At 44.6% G+C, this 20,437-nt stretch overlaps 1 protein-coding gene across 1 annotated transcript in view; it reads right to left on the bottom strand.

Annotated features, from left to right (window-relative positions):
• Positions 1-367: 367 nt before the first annotated feature.
• oca2 (oculocutaneous albinism II) overlaps positions 368-20,437 on the bottom strand; it is a 69,677-nt gene continuing 49,607 nt past the window's right edge. Inside the window, exons 22-24 of the mRNA XM_080769443.1 lie at positions 13,528-13,621; positions 11,971-12,064; positions 368-690 (exon numbers count right to left, since the gene is read on the bottom strand). Of these exons, the coding sequence (XP_080625569.1) occupies positions 603-690; positions 11,971-12,064; positions 13,528-13,621 (276 nt within the window). The 3' untranslated portion in view covers positions 368-602. The remainder of the gene's footprint in view (positions 691-11,970; positions 12,065-13,527; positions 13,622-20,437) is intronic.

Genomic DNA, 20,437 nt, shown 5'->3' on the forward strand with positions numbered 1-20,437 from the left:
AAACAAGTCAGTGGGCCGACCTGGGGCCAGAACTAGTCTGGGACTCATTTAAAAAGGCTGCAGACGGCAAACACAACTGTGGTCCCATGGAGGTTGAATCAATATGGTCAGACTGAACATCTGTAGTTTCTGTCAGTTTCTGTCTGACAAAGTTTCTTTGATTGAACTTTAATGCTTTTACTTCAGATTGCATCTCCAGTGCTACGGGTCATTCATGGTACAGTGTCATATGCCAGTTTGCACAAATGCATCTACAGTATGCACTATGCACACACCCACACATACATTATGCACATCTTGTCGTTAATTCACACATACTCTCTCTCTCCCTTTCACCCCCCCCCCCTCTCTCTCTCTCACACATACTTGCACAGTTGCGCACACACAAGAATGTACTGTATATATTTTTCATAACTATGTTTTTGGTGTCTTATAATCCCATAAGGTCTTGAAGGACAAGACACGGAAGGAAAAATGCATTAATTCATTCATGCATTCGTCGCACGCACGCATGCACACACACAGGCACGCACAAACACGCACACACAGGCACGCACAAACACGCACACACAGTCTCTTTGGCTCTGCACAGCAGTGGTAGATCACATGTTCCAGCCCAGACCGATGTGGGTGGCCAGCAGATAACACATGGCTATCGTACACGTCATTATCATCATAGGGAATCCCAGCCTGTGAGAGAAAAGAAACAGCATCGTAAGCAAACAATTTCACCCTACATTTGACTCCGGACATAATGTGACATACTGTAGTGAGGAGTGGAGTAACTCTCGTCCACAGACACCGTTTGAAGCCTAAGTTACTGTATACTCAACTCACGTGTGGGTAATGAATAGACAGTCGATCTACAAGCTCACATCACTGCAACACATTGTAAGCTTCCTACCGATACGTTTGGGGCCATCACAATCCAGTGTAGTTAGTAGAATGACAAGCCTACGCCCACTGCTTTCTTTGGGAACCAATTATATCACCACCATAGGGACCGCCCTAAAGACTTTGGATTGGTTATGCCATGCTGTTTTGTTTAATTTTACTGTTGAAGATTTTTTTTGTTTTTTTTTCAATGATTGTTAGGAGATTGTCACCAGTCTCTAGTTGAGCAAAGCATTTGAGCCAAGTATTTAGACACTGGCTTGTGAGTCTATGTAAGCCCTGCTATTCAAATGGCATTAACAGGAAACAGAGATGCCAGATTTCCTGTCCACTCCTGTTGCTTAAGCAGCTTTCCTGGAGAGCCGGCGCTCCCCACGAGCGACATGTGCGAAGTCCTTTATCTGCTTGATTGTACCACAATCCCTCTGGTAGAAGCGTCACCAGAGTAATTATACAGCTGCGTCTAGTAATCCCTTCTCTACCCGCCCCACCACCAGTTCTATCAGTGTGGTATCTACCCTGGGCTTTCTACATCACTCAAAGTGGAAGATATTTTTGGATCCTATCCTGGTAGAAACATGTGCTGCCAGCTGTTGAAATAACTGATGTTTAGCTTCTCTTCTTTGAACACTTTGACTTGGCTATTATGTCGTCAGAGAACAATGCTTTGCTGTGTGATTATGCTCAACACCTAATATTTGATGGACATGACAACTTATGTTATATACCATGTTTGATATTGACTAGCTTTCTTGCAATCAATCATTACAGTGTTGCACATGCTATATGCAACACAATCCAAAGAGTTACATTAACACTTTGTATTTCACTGTGCAGGGCAAAGCAGGAACTGAAGATCGTGTTTAGCGAGTCACTGTCAAATGTATATTTATTCTTACATAAACATATGCTACTATAAAACCAGAGATCACATATTGGTCATGTGGGAGTATCTTTGACATACAGTACGTACAGTGTAGACGTAGAGGTTTAAGAACTGCTGTATGAGATATCTGTAATATTGCCTGCCTATTGCTTATAGTGTCAAGAGGTGATTGTTGAACTTCCAAGTTAGAGAACAAACAAGTTATGAATCGTAACTTAGGCACTGTCAGTGCAGAGCAATATTTCCCACCACGGAGCAAAGCCGGTCAGTGCTGTTCTCCGGAATGTGAAGCATGACTACATGCAACAATCACTGGGATGTGTAAACAAACTCTTCTGTTAAGGTCAATAGACCAGCGGAGAACAGTGACATAAGGATTAACAAAGAACAACATAAGAATGAAGAGAGACATACGCAACAATGACACAATATTTCCGTTCAATTTCCAGTACTGGGAGAAAACTCAGCAACAATTCCTCCAGAACATACAGTATGAATAGCTGTGGTAATCTATTAGATTTCAGAGTGGGTTGGTTTGGGACCTTCTATTTGGGTCTGTCCGATTTAATTGTCCTCTTAATATTTCCTCCATATTGGATGGTGATTGGATTGGATGTGCAAGATTCCTTCAATCAAACAAAGACAAAACAGAAGAAATTGTTTTTGAGTCCAAGAAAGAATGCAGTCAGCACTTCAATCGGCAATGTTAAAAACCACAAATCAAGCCAGAAATCCATTTAGGACTGAGTCTAAAAACGCTTTCTTAAACCTGACCTAAGTTTTCTGAAAAACGTCTATTCTATTTATTCAAAAAATGAGAAAAACGTTATGTTGCTATTATACTGTACATAGCAACAACCGTCCTGAAGGGTAAAAACACCAAAAGGGGTTCCCGTCCTGAATGGGTTTAGCCATGGACTCAGAATTACATTTCTACAGCCACATAATGACTATGATACTGACATGATGCTGACCATGATACTGACATGCTACTGACATAATGCTGAAATGATACTGACCATATCATTTCAGCCTCATGAAGCCTGGATTCATGGAGATTTTGTTTGGTTTTAGTCGCATTCCTGAGCCAGTAATCCAATACAGGTTTATAGGAGGTGGTATAGGAGACCAATGCAAAATTATATAAAAGACTTGAGTTTGCTGCTGCCTACTGAGGTTTATAATCTCATATTTCACATCAGATTTATTTTAGCTTATACTTATCTTTACTTTAGACTTTGACGTTCAAAGATTTTCAGATCAGTATGGTAATTTATCTAATCTATCATCAGATGGCTAGAACTCCAGATGGTTTGTCATTTAACCATCCTACTGTACATCTGCTCCTAAACTGTGAAATCTGGGTGTCAATTTACAGCCTCCTCCTTGTCCTTATCTGACACAGATTAGACTGTTTTGGAAGGATGAGAGATATGTTTGTATAAATTCAACAACAGTAACCGTTCTTAACCACTTTCAACATGGCATTCCTATTTGGGCATGACATTATAGATGAAAATATAGACTTTTTTTGCTATAATAATGAGACTGGGTATAATAAGAGTGTGACTCCATTGGACCTCAATAATTGGATACATGGTTTCAGCCTTATGTGACTTCCATTGAACCATTATATTAGTTATCAATCAGTGTTGGTCCAGCAGTTTGCGAGATTAGAGCCCAGACAAAAAGACACATGATGTAGGCCTACTAGAGTAGAGACACAAATCAAACTAAGTATTCTATAATGTACCTTTTTTGATTTGCATGTGGAAACTAAGGTCATTAGTACTTAAAGGGACACTTCACCCTTTTTGCAAAAAAATATATGTTAATGACGTTTAGAAGCTTTAGATCACTTTCCTGGCGGTATTTATGTGTGTAATATGTGGTTTTAGATATTTTAGATTGTAGCAGTGAGCCTCTTGTCTCTGATGTCATGGACACTGGTCTCACTACCTTCCTGGACTACAATTCCCATAATATTTTGGTGCACTGCTCCTCCTTGTGGATAGGGGGGAGAGCTGTCTTACTGAGACAACATGTAGTCCAGGAAGGAAGTGAGCCCAGTGTCCATGACATCAGAGACAACAGGCTCACTGCTACAATCTAAAATATCTAAAACCACATATTACACACATAAATACCCCCAGGAAAGTGATCTAAAGCTTCTAAACGGCATTAACATATATTTTTTTGCAAAAAGGGTGAAGTGTCCCTTTAAGACTAATGATTATAAGTATTTATTTTTACTATAGGACATTTTCCTACCTGGAGAAAATGGAAATAAGATCTTTCCTTTATTCGTTCTCTCTCAAAAGTAAGGTTCCAGACTGATTGCCATGGAATATTCAAAATGTTTTCTCACCACTTTGTTTTCTGAGAATACCGTTTATTACCAGTGCTAGTAGCCTACAGTACAGATTAATGGACATGAAACCTGTACTGGCACCTCTGATGCAACCAACTTCCCATTTGTCGCATCACGCCCTGATACGAACACAGAGTTTGAAGTCCGTCTGTCTCATACAGTATGCCCATATATGGCCGTATTGTTCAGATCAGTTAATTGCCGATCCAATGCAAGCCAAGAACGATACAAGTTAGAAATGCATTTCTGTTTCTGTCCGTGTCTCTTTTATGCCCATATATGGATTTCTCCCCACTCAAGTTTGAAGTCGGTCAGTCCCATTTGGACCTCGAGATACTGTACGTGAATTACAGACACATACACACACACACACACATGGACAGAGATTTTGTGCATTTACAGTAGGATACCTGTACAGGATGTACTCATTGTACTGTAACATTATTACCCTACTTTTTATGTAAATTTTGGCTGCTGTGATAAAGGCCATTATAACGGTTTAGTGGTGTATGTGTCATCCTTAGCAGAACCCTATGGTGCTGACAGGATAGCTGAACAGTACCATCACATGTGATGTCAGAACAGGCAAAAAAAAAAGAATTAGTTTACAATTTACAATTACAATTTAGGCATTTAGCAGACGCTCTTAATCCAGAGCGATTTACATTAAGCAAGAACAAAAAAGCATGGGAATACATCACATAAAAACATTTATCATGAAACATGCGTAAGCTAAGAAAGTAACAGTGGAATATCTATATAATGAAACTATACATATAAACTATACATATATACTACTATGCTATACATATGTACTATGACGTGCTATGACTACATACAATGCAATTATAGTGCTGTCTACATAACATGCTATAAGTCTGTATCAAATGCTATCTAAGTCTACAGAAATGCTATCTAAGGGGGTGGGGTAAGTGCTATGGGCCATGATGGTGTCTGAAAAGGTGGGTTTTCAGACTACGGCGGAAGATTGGGAGTGATGCTGCAGTTCTGACTGCAATGGGAAGTGCATTCCACAGTTTTGGAGCCAGAAGGGAGAAGAGTTTGGGACGTGTGGAGCGTTGTCCCGGCGTTTTTAGTGAGGGTACTTCCATGACCAAACACGCAGCATCATCAACTGTATCGTATGTACCGGTCCGGTATACTAAGACAGTAAACAATCAAAAGGGCATTGCCTGACCATGGATCACATCAAGGACCTGCAACATGACTGAGGAACACGTTCCACTTCCAATCATATTTATCTCACTGATAATTCATTTTAAAAGATAACCTCTCCAAAGCAGCCACAATACCAAGCTGAGTGAAATGTGAAATGTGCTGGAGGCAAATCCTCAGACTTCCATTCCTTAACAATGATTTTCCTGCCCACTATTAATGCTGTATGAATCCAGTCAGCTAGAGATGCGGGGAGATGTTTTAATGACGATGGATCACCCAGAATAAACGGAGCAGGTGTATAAGGAATATCCTGGTTTGTGATTTGCATTATATTATCATGAATAGCACACCATAGAGTCTGTGGGGTGAACGGTTCTCGAGTTACGTGGATTACAGACGTACACACACACACACAGAGAAATTTGTGCATTTATAGAAGAAGATATGAAAGCCTTAAATAATCCACAATATGAGTCTTTGAAGTGAACATCATTCTTAGAGAATGGATGGAGCCAGTGATCTCTAAATTGTTACTAAAAGCAGACTGTATGCCGATGTCACCTGACCTCTGTATGGTGAGTCCATTTCTGCTGAGCAATGCACATTGTGCCTCAGTCAGGAATGACAGAGGCACAATGTGCCTAGTTTTCACAATGGAGACGAGAGAGAGGAGCAAATTTCACCTTGGCTAAAATCCCCACTGCACCCTGCAATCTCACACAGTGCTTTAATTATGCATGGAACGTCTTTAAAATGGCCTGATGTAATCTCAAAGTGTCTTTTCAGATAAAACCAGAGGGACATAGACCCATTTGACTGTGAGGGTTTTATGCTAAGGCAAGCCCTTTAAAACATTAAAACAGATAAAAAGATAAGCTAGATAAGCTATCTTTGGTGAAGAGATTTGGTGTAAAGGGACAAAAGGCCAAGGGCTACTGTATATCTTGCGCCACCCCTTACCCCTTATCCATACTTATTTGCCATTTTTTACTATTTTGAAGAAAAAAACGGATCGATATAGAATTTTTTTTCCCTTTCAAAATAGTAAAAAATTGTCTATATTGACTATACATGCATTCATGAATCCACTTACTGCTGGCTGTCGGTATTGAGTAATATTATATGACCTACTTAATAGACCCCCTTGTGTTGCAACAATGTACGTCTTGGGGTTGAGTTGGAGTCTCCCAAAGGGATGGCGATCGCCTTTTACAGGTGGAGATTTAAATGAGAGACTCAATAAGGCCGCTGAAGCCAGCTGCGCATTCCCCTTAAATTACGCAGAAACCTAGTGTGTCCTCGATAGGCACAGGCTGCTTCTTGCATAACGGATGCTCCATTCTATTGGTGGAAAGAACAGTAAATTTTATTGAAGGACTGTACTTAGACTTAGAGTATTTCCGATATTTTTGCGACTGAAGGTAGCAGATTACTATGAAAACCCGCCAGTCGTTCAGTCGGGCACGCCTCCATATATGGTTGCCAGTCCATTATACCTTAGTTTAAATCGTGCTTCTCAACTGTGCCGTATTAAGAAGCTCTGTTGTTTCAACAGATCTAGAACTGGATTTGAAGTTCTCAATCTGTTGTAATGGAAACCACTATGTTCTCAAGTTTTCCTCATCATGACATATCATGACTTTATCTTAGGGCTAAATATTTACATTTACATACATTAATATGACTTCAACGTGAGATTCTAGCTAACAAGGAAATTCAGGGGTGCCTGCGACCTGAGCAGCAATCTATATGTTTCAATTATTTTAATTTATATTAGGATAAATGTGCGCCACTGTAAAGACGAAACGGAAGTGGGGAGGAGGCCTCATATCCGCTTTCTCCCTTAATCATCAAAAGAGCGTCCATGTCCTACACCTACACTGTGTGACCGAATGCATTTGAAAATTGTGGGAGGCAACAGTCTGGCCATACGAGACTACCATAGTGAATGAGGCAACAGTCTGGCCATACGAGACTACCATAGTGAATGAGGCAACAGTCTGGACATACGAGACTACCATAGTGAATGAGGCAACAGTCTGGCCATACGAGACTACCATAGTGAATGAGGCAACAGTCTGGACATACGAGACTACCATAGTGAATGAGGCAACAGTCTGGACATACGAGACTACCATAGTGAATGAGGCAACAGTCTGGCCATACGAGACTACCATAGTGAATGAGGCAACAGTCTGGACATACGAGACTACCATAGTGAATGAGGCAACAGTCTGGACATACGAGACTACCATAGTGAATGAGGCAACAGTCTGGACATACGAGACTACCATAGTGAATGAGGCAACAGTCTGGCCATACGAGACTACCATAGTGAATGAGGCAACAGTCTGGCCATACGAGACTACCATAGTGAATGAGGCAACAGTCTGGACATACGAGACTACCATAGTGAATGAGGCAACAGTCTGGCCATACGAGACTACCATAGTGAATGAGGCAACAGTCTGGACATACGAGACTACCATAGTGAATGAGGCAACAGTCTGGACATACGAGACTACCATAGTGAATGAGGCAACAGTCTGGACATACGAGACTACCATAGTGAATGAGGCAACAGTCTGGACATACGAGACTACCATAGTGAATGAGGCAACAGTCTGGACATACGAGACTACCATAGTGAATGAGGCAACAGTCTGGACATACGAGACTACCATAGTGAATGAGGCAACCTAGAGTGTGAGCCAAAGACACACCTTACGTATGTCACTGATCATCACATGACCCCAACAATCAATTATCCAGTTCTAGGCAACACAGAAGGGGAGGACCTTTTTCTTATTTCCCCACAACAGATCTACGGTATATTAATGACTTACCGGTAGTTCAATGTTGAAAATCAGTGGTATTCCCCTTTAAGAGCTATTTTATATTTTGGCTATTTGAAATGGCAAGCTTGACAAGCCAGACACGTTGTGAGCTTGTAGATAGACTATTTTCGAAATGGTTTGATAGTCCGGCAGTCGAGGTGGGAAATTTGGTATATAGTCTTTTTTATTGGCCTAAAATATTGTCTATATACATCCACTTGCTGACCGGCTGTCACTATTGGGCAATTCTTTTTATAGGGGTTTCTTGTGACCCCACCATTAACATCCTATGGCAGGCAAAAACATTCCTTAGCATGTGACATGTCAAACTAGGGCGTTTCATGATTCTGAATCCATTCCAAGCATTAGTTTTGCACAAATTGCACTCCTTGGGCTAAAAACGGCCATAGACGTCATGGCAAATGTGATGAGGTCAGCACATTTTGGGCACATTTGGGCAAGTGGCTATGGCTGCTTTTAGCCCAAGGAGTGTATTTTGTGCAAAACTAATGCTTGGGATGGATTCAGAATCATAAGAACCCCCTATGTCACATGCTACTTAAAGCAAAAGGAAAGTTTTACATTTTTGCCTGCCATAGGATGTTAATGGTAGGGTCACAGGAAACCCCTATAAAAATTGCCCAATAGTGACAGCCGGACACTGAGATGTCTGAGATATTGCTATACAGTAGCTCTTTACTTGGAGGCACTCCTCAACTCAGCCATTAATAAATATGCCACTGAATGGATTTACAGTACAGCCTGGCAATGATCTCTGTTTCTGTGCAAAAACAAATGGTCTAGCGAGGCATTCACGGCCAGGCAATTATTACAGTTGTTGCCGTGCCGCAAGCCTGCTGTCTGCGGAGCTGTGAGGCGGGAGGACAGACAGCCTCCATGACGTGACCCGCCACAAGTGATTGGTCTGGCGTCTGCGGAGCTGTGAGGATAAGAGTGGTGGGGCTGGTGGGGGCGGGTGAGGGTGCTAAAGGGAACCTACAGGAAAACAACTCTCAGTCAAAAGATTAATGAGAGATAGTGGTATCAGGGCGGGAAGAAAAAAACATCACAGAGAAAACGCGGGTGGGGCGAGGTTTGGGGCGAGACACTCGCCTCTTCCTTCGACGGTACGCTGGGGCATACCGGAATCGAAGTGACGGCAATTAATCACGCCGGGTAAAGTCTGACCGCTGGCATGGACACACGTGTCCTTTAGGGACAGGAGCACGCAGCCTACATTTTTTGCGATTTACTTTGAAGATATACTTCCCGTGGCAATGGCTTTGGGAGAAACATAACAGCAGGACACCGTGGCTGTGAAGTGGGGGGGGGGGGGGGGGGGGAGACCGCAGTGCAGATGCTACAGCAGCTCACCACTGAGTTATTCAGGCCATTTTCATTTGCACCGGCAGCAGTCCGTCTGTCCCCACTGCCTGGACGCGGAGTAGAACGAGTGCGTTCCTATACTGCTCTGACTATAGCCAATTACAGCTTTTCATGTCAAGGAACTCTGCAGGTTTATAGTCGTCTATGTGTCTCTGTTCCTGTCTGTTTCCGGAGCTAATCTAACAGCAATTTCTTGTGGAGACTGCCATTAGGCCTCAGAAGTACCTCCACTTTCACATCGTTTTATACTTTTGGAGATATTCATGTACTCGTACTGTATGTCAAAGTGGCTGTGATTGGGCTGAAACCTTGCCCAAATGTTGGAGATGTCAAAGATTACTTGCCTGGCTGCTTTAGCTGGAAGTGTTCAATTATGCACCATACAACCAAATTACATTCTACATTTCAGCCTGGAATAAAAAAAGATCTCCAACGATTTGTGGCTGCCGCTGCATGGATCATTCCTTATCAGCAGTGGCTGCCTGCTCTGTCACCAGTTTGTGACATTAATCTACACAACTTTGGGACAGTCAGAGATATGAAAAATAATCAAAGATATCACTCAAGCTACCCCTACCCCTAGATTGACATGAAAATGTTTGAGCACCACTATTATAGCAACGTATGTATGGTAAGCATAAAGCCTACTTTCTAGGATGCTTACATCAGTTTTATGGTGACGCCCTCGAAAATGAGATGCTGCATCTCAAGGGTCTATCCCCCGTATATAATATTCCATTATTTATCTGTCTGTAGGACAGCAACCCTTGAGCTGATCTCTCTCCCTGCATCGCTCGCTATGGCTATGCTGTGGCTGTGGGCCACAATATAGCAGTAGCGAGCGATGGCAGCGTTGTAGGTACTTGAAAACAACAGACGTCTTAAGAACCAATTGCAACACATTGTGCATGCACGACTCAAGTCGCTATCCCCCAGTCTATTCAGCGTCTCAAGGAGGTGCTTAAACAAACCCAGCGACAGCCTCTCTTTGCAGTCTGCATGTAGCCCATATAATTACAATATATGATACAATATATATGACAATCACCAAATATAACTATAAAATGAGATTTCATAATCAAGTATTCACACAGCATGATGTGCATGTGATGAACTGGGAGCTATATTCACAGCCGTGCGTAATGGTCAGTCACATGCAGATTTAGAAGTCCGGTGAATGTGTCTGCTTATTCCTGTCCTAGTGTAACAGTGCACACAGTTTTAAGCTTTAAGCATTTTTAGGACCATTTCTTAACACCATGCCTTCTGTTAGTCTCATTCACAAAGTTCCTCAATGATTAATCTACTTCATTTTTTGTAGGCAGCATGCTAAACTGAACTAGTTCACTGCCCCTGACGTTGTGGGCCACCAATCAGGGCCCAATATGCAAATATGGGGCAAGTTTATCTTTAAAGGCAGTTTTTTTGTATTTGCCCCTTGAAAATGCAGGTTTCACACAGAGATTCCATATCTATGCAGTGATCTTAGTCTGCATGACAGGAAAACGGACTACCTGATTCTCAGTGCTGTTTTTGAATGACTCATGAAATGCATTCCATTCCATGAAATCAGAATGTTCAGTTTCTAAGTAACTATACAGAAACTGATGTGTGGCCACAGTCTAGAGGAGAACCTGACCGAACAGGTTCTGTTATGACAGCGACACAACATTACGCAGCACAGCAGAGCAGGTGGGTACTCCGACATTGACAATTATGCCGTGCACTGGAGCTTCTTGAAACTCTCAGCAGCATGCAGCCTCATGCAGACATTATAAGCCACTATGAGTCGCCTGATTCTGTCTATGAGTTGTCTGTAGTGACACCGCAGGTGGGCAGTATGCAGCGGTGTACAGACAGCTCTAAAGACTGTGATCTTCTTCACAGTCAGACTGAGCACAGATTTGCGACACAGCACGTTCGTTCCAGCATAACTTCCGACGCTGTCTATAGATGTCCTTGCCAGCATCTGTGTCTGTGCATGCGTGCATGCATGCGCACACCTATGTAACCCCTCTATCTGTGTATGTTCATGTGTAGGGCAAAGCATGCGCATGCGTTGATATACAGTAAGTAAAGCAGATTTAGGGAGGGATCATTCACTGGACATTTTCACTGTACTATTATTGTGGGCAGTCTGTTTGAAGTTACTAGATGTGGGTGTAGGCTACTTTGTATCTAATTGATATGATTAACAAGCTGTGACAACAGTTACTCCGGATAATACATTAATGAATGCTGAAATGTAATGCTATGAGCACATGGGGTGAAAATAACATTTGGTGAGCCACTTTTGTTTCCACACCAGAAGTGGGCCAGTCAAGGCATTAAATGCCAGAAACAAACGTTTGTCACTGTTCAGCCCTGCTCTGGACTTGTAGTGATGCGTATGGAGTTGTGTGTTCTTGTAGACATACCTGAAGAACTCCACAAAGGAGAATCCGTAACCATGTTGTTCAGCAATCCCTGCACATACAACATTGGCCGATGCACCAATCAGTGTTCCATTTCCTTAACGGAAGCAAAAACAGCATTAAAACAATGTACAGTTGAAAAGGAACTGGATCCCCGTGTCCCCTAGGGTAGGTACCCTCACAAAAATCATGCAGTAATCCTGGTCTCTAAACTGCCTCCCCCTGGCCAGCCGAGGGCGCATGATGAAGGGGAAAGGAACTGTTTGGAATAACGTGTTCCTTCCACGCGCTACGCCCAACCAGGGAAACTCCCCCCTGTCAGGTGTAAAGGAGCAACTTGGACACTCAGGCATGAAGGAAGCATGAGTTCAAGTCTGTTGCTCTCCCCATGTCCCCCATATAATATGGGGACTAGGTTGGCGGAGGGTGTGTAGAGCCCAGGATCACATTAGATAATTGACACGGGTGGAAAATGGGTTACAAAATCGTGGGATAAAAATTATACAAAAAAAAGAAAAGGAACTGGATGTGCCCAAATGCATTCAAATAATACAGTACGTCAGACAGAGTGCTCTTCGTCTATTCAACAAGGTAATAAGGGTCTCTTTTATTACCACACCAGACAAGCTGCGATCCATTGTTATACAGTACTTAACAAGGGAGAGTATTAGGTACAGAAGGAGAAATTACTTGAAACCATTATCTATGCACTGCTGCTCTCTATACAATATGTTTTAGGTTCCCAAAGTTCCCTTTGCCAAGTTATGAAGAGCAGAGAACCGTAACAAATAAAATAAGTAAATGCAAGCAGCAATTGCAAATGCACATCCGCTTGATGGAGCAATGAAGCATTAAGAATGACTCCTTTTCTGTACTGTGTTAAAACAGTGAGTCATGTACGTATTCCAGTTGTGTGATTTGATATGATTATTATTTATTTATTTTTGCATGTTTAATTGTTTTAGGAAAGTGTGTTAGAACATACAGTATGTCTCTGTCGCTTCGCACACATCGAGCTTGCAGATCTGCTACTATTGATACTTTTGTGTGACACTGTAGTACGGCCTTGATTTACGAAAAAACATAAAAAGTTAGAATATGGATATAGGAGGTTTCTTCCTGGTGGCAACGATATTCAGCCTGCTGTCACAGCTGCCATATGGCTCACGTCTCAAAAGGTGACGGGGCAGTGACAGCATCATATTGCTGATCAATAAGGCACTGTCACAGCTGCAGTTATAATAACTCTCTTTCTGTGTCCCTTCCCGCCCACACAGAGTAGAGCCGTTCTCCGTTTAGAGAAGGCCTGCCATGGGGTGAGCAATGAAGAGTGAATGTGCCAAGCTTGAGCTGCTTGTAACAAAAAGCAACTCGTCCTCCCCTGGGAAGGACACAGAAGTGTTGACATGGCAGCGAATGTATTCATGTGGCACATGTCATACTGCATTATAAAGATCCACATCTTAAAAAATATATTAAAAATAATTAAATTCAATTTAATCAAACATACTTTATACATGTGCACTATTTGTAAATGTGGGGATAAAATGAGACACTCACCTCCCAGACAGGCTCCCATGGCCAATGCAAAGATCAGAGGTTTCACTGGCAGGTTCACGTCTGAATCCTGACTCAGGTTGATGAGAACTGGAATCTGAGAGCACACAGAAATATATTTAATGTCCTGTTAAAAATATAATTTCTTCTCAAAGGCTTTTACAGAATGCTATGTTTTCATTAATGTCTTGTTATACATTCTTATCCTTATTCTTATTATTATGGGTCAAGCCCAAAGGGGAAAAGACCCTGTTTTGTTTCCTTACCGATTCTGCCATATTTCGCAGTTTTGACAGTTCTGTGCTGTCGTTTTCCACGAAATTCGGCTATATGATAGAGGTTGTGGGAATCGCTCAAGAACTGAAGCTCACAGCCATTTGTCAAAGGACCTCTGACATTTAGATCTCCCAATGAATTAATTAATTAAATCGCATTTCCATTCATTTTGTGGAGATACTGTGACGTTTTTTTACAGGTCTCACTTTAGGCTAAAGAAATATTGATTATGAGTCAGATTTGTTTTAATTCTTCAAAATAATTGAGACCAGTGTAATTGAAGTTTCCATATGGATAAAGGAGTGATCCAAATTGCACGTAATGTGAGCTACAGTATCTGCCCTTCGGTGTCCTTGTAAAATAGGATTATGTGTGTGTTTTCTGATTTATAAGGGTATGTTACTTTGTAACAGGCAGACAGTGTAGCTTGGAGCTCTATTTCTGCTGAAATACCTCCTGGATGAGGTTGTGACACCTGTGGCACTATCGGTGGTGGAGGATGTCATGACATGCACCCACAGTCCCACACACACCCAATGGTGACCATGCAGTGCCCTGCTTTGCTTCTGCCTCCATGGCAGACGGCATATCACAACCATATGTCCACAGGTTCTGTCAGGATGAAGCTCTTTTTAAAGCAACTTCCGCCTAAGCAAGGGTCAATTTGATGCCCTAGTGCGGAGTGTTGTGCCAGCATTCTCGAGACAGCCAATTTATTGGCGATCTGATAAAAAGCAGTCTGTGTCATATGCACGTACATTTCTCAAGAAAGTATAGTCTACTATATAGTCAACTTTTGAGAGTGCTCCACCAGGCCAAGAAAAGTGCACTTTAAAGGAAAACAAATTTTGCGCTACACAATCGCCTTTTGGTAATTTCTTTTTCGAAGTAAAAAGGACAGCATGAACATGAATTCAGTGCTGTTGAGAATGTAGTCTGTCTGTGCACAAATCAATACACCCAGCCTTCTGCTGTCATTCACCAAGGCCATGCTGGAAAGTGCTTGATAATGAAGGCTATTGTGTATAATGGCCTACATACAAATAATTATATAACAATATACAATACATGTTATTTTTCATGTTCACCTTGTACATTTGGTATCCATATTTTGAGCATATAAGAATAGTGAAACTTTTCAAAACTTCGATACTCAGACAATAATGGATCTGTACGGGTTTCTAGACGAAGTCACAAAGTGCTTTACATCAAGAGAACAATAAAAGATCAATCCATGCAATAGCCGGCATAAAAATACAAAACATACATAATAATACAATGATGACAGTTAGGAAAAGGCTTTAAGATAAAGGTGGGTTTTCAACAGAGTTTTAAATGTGGATATTGATTTTGCGCATCTTAGGTCAGTAGGTACTAGGTTGACTGTGTATTGTTGACTGAGTTGACTGTGTATTGCTGTGTAGCAGCAATACTGCAGCAGTCCTTTTTGCCAGGTAATGACACAGCAGTCAATGCAACTTTATACAGACTTGACAGCATTCAATGGCAAGGTTTTAACAAAATAAAGCAGCAAAAAGCTTCTCAGTGACTGCAGCTTTGTTTTGTCGATGCTGCACATTCAGAGTTCAGAGCACTGGGTTCAATTTGTTACCTCACTGTATGTCAGCTGTGGCATATTGTGGAAGGAAGGACCCACTTTGGGGAAAGTGTTGCTGCATGCAACACAGAATGCAGCATTCGGATGCTGATTACCAGTGTTGCCATGTCCGCTTATTATTTATAAAGTGTAGTAGTTGCTTATTTGGGCTTTCTTCCAGATTTTTGCCAGGTGCTTGAAAAGCGCCTGGAGTATTTGCACCCGGCCACCACTACTGACGACCGTAAAGACGACTTTAGTGATGACCTAGTCATATTGGCTGCCTCCTAGAGACCTTACTAGCGACCTAGTCATGATTGGCTGCCTCCTAAGCCAATGATAGTCTGAACGGCATAAAAACCCATACTCTGAATTAACGCAAAGCGAGTGGCAACAGAAGCTATAATGTTATGAGCAAACTGGAGCTACTGGATAGCCATAACAAAACACAGTGGGTGAACCAACAATAGAACGTCGAAAACGAACAAAAACAGGAGCTACAAGAGCTTGTTGCACCTGGCAGTTATGACATCATTCTTATTTCATTATTATTTAAACAATGCAGTGGTTCTCAAATATTTCCATGTCATGGACCCGACCCCCAAATGAATAGTAAGTGTGTATTTGTCCCTATATCCCCCATCTGAAATTGAAAATGTTCCAAGATCTTTTGAAAATAGTAAGCGACGCACGGTGAGCTTGTAGATACAGTATACAGCTCATGTGGCCTAGTCGCTTATTTGGGGCTTGTTTTCCTAGACCCAGTTGCTCAGATCATGTTCAATTGATTGAATTATTTTACATGTATTGAATGTTCATTAAGGTGCACTGTACTGCTGGCCAAGTGGTCCAGGCGCATGCCACATATACAGGCTTTGGCCTGACAGCGTGTCGCGTGTTCGAGTCCCGTTCATGACGACATTTGCTGCATGTCTCTCCCCTTCTCTCTCTCGCTCTTTCCTGACTCCACTTGAAACATCAAGCCAGAAAAGCCAGAAAAAAAACATGCACTGTACTGCAAAAAAATACTAATGAAGTAATTAGCTGAAGTTGTGTCATCTATTTTTGGCGGAAAAGGCATCATTTGAATTGTATGATTTATTTGCCAGCAAAAACCTATACAAACATGTTGATAAAGCAAGGATACTGTAACAATAGTCTTGGTAGCAATATTTTGACACTGCAACAATTTATGACATTTAAAACTTTCTGTGAAAATAGATGGAAATGGAAGTTGCATGATGATGCCATAGAGTTAACGGACATCTTTTTATCCTCCCTTAATCTCCACAGCTTGTCAGATCATCAGAAATCTACTCTAGGAAAGAGGTGCTTGAGGCTATTAAGCGGCTACAGTCTGGGAAAGCACCTGGGCCAGATGCACTAAATATTGAGTTTTAGAAAGAACCAGAATATATATTCCATCAGACCATCTCCTGAGTGTGTGTGTGTGTGTGTGTGTGTGTGTGTGTGTGTGTGTGTGTGTGTGTGTGTGTGTGTGTGTGTGTGTGTGTGTGTGTGTGTGTGTGCTCACATAGGCTACTAGAAAGACAGTTTTTTACATCATGCTAAAAAATCATGCTAAAGTTGTGTATTATTGTGTCAATTTTTAAAGCTACAAAACGATAGTTACGTATGTAACTACGGTTCTATGAGTCCTGAATGACCGCCAGAGGCGGTGCTTTAAGCACTGAATACGTCCCTTCGCGCATGCGCAGTCGAGTATTTATACCAACAATGTCAATTTTGACCCCGTGATGACCCCCGGAGTAGTCTATAACTTCCGGCAGTCACCTGGGGCTCAGTCCCTACAGAATCTTCTCGCGAGAACACGAGGATTCTGAGTGACAAGAGTGCCTCTGGCGGTCATTCAGGACTCATAGAACCGTAGTTACATACGTAACTATCGTTCTATTTCGTCCCTGCTGACCGCCAGAGGCGGTGCTTTAAGCACTGAATGACTTATACCAGACAAGTCACGAGGAATCCTGATTACAAACCTCAAAGGGTAGAACCGGAGGATTCGGGGAAGAGGACCACGTCCAATGGGTGGGGAGTGGCCACGTTCACCCTGTAAAATCTTGAGAAAGTGCCTGCCGAAGCCCATGAGGCGGCGGCACAAATGTCCTCCAAGGGCACCCCTCTCATGGCAGCCCACGATGTGGAAATGCTCCTTGTAGAGTGGCACCGTACACCTGATGGTACGGGGAGGTTACTTACCTCATAGGCGTGGCTGATTGTGTCTACAATCCAGTGGGACAGGCGCTGCTTGGAGAGAGCGCCGCCTTTGTTCACACCACTATGGCAAAGGAATAGCTGCTCTGCCCGCCTGATGCGTGCAGTAGCTTCAATGTAGGCTCTCAGAGCCCGGACTGGGCACAACAGCTCCAGTTTGTCTGTCCCCTCTCCAGGTGGGGGGTTAAATCGAGCCAGCCTGATAGGCTGGTTGAGGTGAGCCTGCGACAGCACCTTCGGGAGGAATGCTATGTTTGGCCACAGCGTGACCCCCGAGCCGTCTGCGTTCCACCTCAGACATGTTTCACTGACTGACAGAGCGTGCAGTTCACTGACGCGCTTTGCCGATGTAATGGCCAGGAGAAGGGATGTCTTGTATGACGCCCACTTCAGCTCGGCCTGTGCCAAGGGTTCGAAGGGAGGCCCGCACAGGGCGTCCAGTACCCGGTTAAGGTCCCATAACGGAGCCCTCGGAGCTCTCGGGGGATGCAACCTCCGAGCCCCTCTCAGGAAGAGGGACACCAGGTTGTGGCTCCCTACTGTGCGGTCGTTAATTGCCACATGGCGGCAGGAAATTGCTGCCACGTAAACCTTCAAGGTAGAGGGGGACCGGCCCTTACCTAGTAGAGATTGTAGGAACTCCAGGATTTTGGGTACAGGGCAGTGTACTGGGTCTTCGCCCAGATCCCTACACCAGCTGGAAAACAGCTTCCACCTGTTGTCATACTGTAGCCTGGTGGACGGCGCTCTGGCGTTCAGTATGGTGTATCTCACCGGGCTGCTCAGCAGTGGCTCCGGCCCCTGAGCGGCCAGACGCACAGCTGGAGGCGTTGTGGGCATGGGTGCCAGATCCGGCCTCCCAGCTGTGACAGTAGGTCCCTCCTGTCGGGGAGGCGCCAAGGCGTTCCGTGACAGAGGCTGTGGAGCAGGGGGAACCATGTCCTCCCTGGCCAGAAAGGGGCCACCAGCAGGATGGTGTGACCCTCCTGAACGACCCTCTGGAGAACTGAACGTACCAGAGGGAGTGGTGGAAATGCATAGAGCAGCTCCTGTGGCCAGGGGTGCGCCAGTGCGTCCAGGCCTAGAGGACTGATGGTTTCCGCTAGGGAAAACCAGCGAGGGCAGTGGGTTGACTCCCCTGAAGCGAATAGGTCCACCTGTGCTCTCCCGAAGCGGGCCCAGATGGTGTGCACCACCTCTGGATGGAGGCGCCATTCCCCTGACGGGGGCTTCTGGCGGGAGAGGAAGTCTGCGAGGTGGTTCCGCTCCCCTGGTATGTGCACCGCCCGTAGGCTGGTGAGACGGGGGGCCGCCCACGTCAGCAGGTCTGTGGACACCTCTAGTAGTCGTGCAGACTTGGTTCCGCCCTGGTGGTTGATGTGGAATACGGTTGAGGTGTTGTCTGACCGTACGAGTATGTGCCTGCCTCTCAAGTATGGCAGGAAGCGTTGTAGAGCCATGTGCACCGCACGTAGCTCCAGCACGTTTATGTGGTCTCGGCGATCTTCCGCCGACCACTGGTTGCGAGCTGTCCTGCTCTGCCACACCGCACCCCAGCCCAGGGGGCAAGCGTCGGTGGTGACGATCTCCCTGCGAGAGGGAATGGACCCCATAGGGACCCCCCTCGACAGGTAAGCCCTGTCTCTCCATGGGGCTAGGGCGAGTAGACACTGTTGTGACACGGTTATCTTTTTGTGTCTGTGTCGCTCGGCGTCCAACTGAAAACTGTTCAGCCACCTCTGCATGGGGCGCAGTCGCAGCAAACCCAGGGGGACAACGGCCGCCACGGACGTCAGTTTGCCCAAGAGGCGGAGGAATGTGATGAGCGACAGCCGACTGCCTCTCCGGAACATGGGAAGAAACTTCATAATGTCGTCCACCCGGCGTGAGGACGGACAGGCTTTCATCGTTCTGGTGTGTAACGCCAGACCAATAAATGTTGTGGTTTGGGATGGGATCAGGCAACTTTTTTCCACATTTACCTTTAACCCCAGCCGGGCTGCATGGGACAGGAGACGTGCTGTGTCCTCGGCTACCAGCGCCTGGGATGGCGCACAGATCAGCCAGTCGTCGAGGTATGGCAGGATCTTGACGCCCTGCGATTGGAGAGGCGCCAGCGCCGCTGCCACACACCTCGTGAATACTCTCGGAGAGAGGGAGAGTCCGAACGGCAGAACTCTGAACTGCCAGTGGCGGCCTCGATAGGCAAACCGCAGGAACTGGCGGTGTTGCCGAGCAATGGGGACATGAAAATATGCGTCCTTTAGGTCCACTGATGTGAACCATTCCCTGTGGGCGATGGATTGCAGGACGTCCCTTGAGGTCAACATGTGGAACGGAATGACCTTCATGTATTTGTTTAGCACCCTCAGGTCTAAGACGGGGCGAAAACCGCCTGTCTTCTTTGGCACTAGGAAGTATGTGGAGTAGAACCCCCTGGGGTGCTCCCGGGGGTCTACTGCTTCGATGGCGCCCTTGGCCAGGAGGATGGACAGCTCCTGGTCTAGGGCAAGGGCCTTTGCCGGGTCGGCTATAGTGGTCATTCTGACCCGGCCGGCTGTGGGGGGCCGGCGTCGGAACTGAAGCTTGTACCCGTGGGTTAAGGTGGCAATCACCCACGTGTCCGAAGCTTGAGCAGCCCAGTACCTGAGCTGCTGAGGTGTAAAGTATCCGACGGCCGGCCGCGTGGTCTCAGCGTCTGCCCCCCCGGCCCCTAGGGGCCCTGGGGGGGGGTCCCCCAGGGCCCGGGGCACGAAACTGCCTAGTAGAGGGCCGGCCAGGGTTATGGCCCTGCCTCTGTTCAGT

Source organism: Protomyctophum bolini, assembly GCF_963924005.1.
Source record: "Protomyctophum bolini genome assembly, chromosome: 8".
In the NCBI taxonomy this organism is placed as follows: domain Eukaryota; kingdom Metazoa; phylum Chordata; class Actinopteri; order Myctophiformes; family Myctophidae; genus Protomyctophum; species Protomyctophum bolini.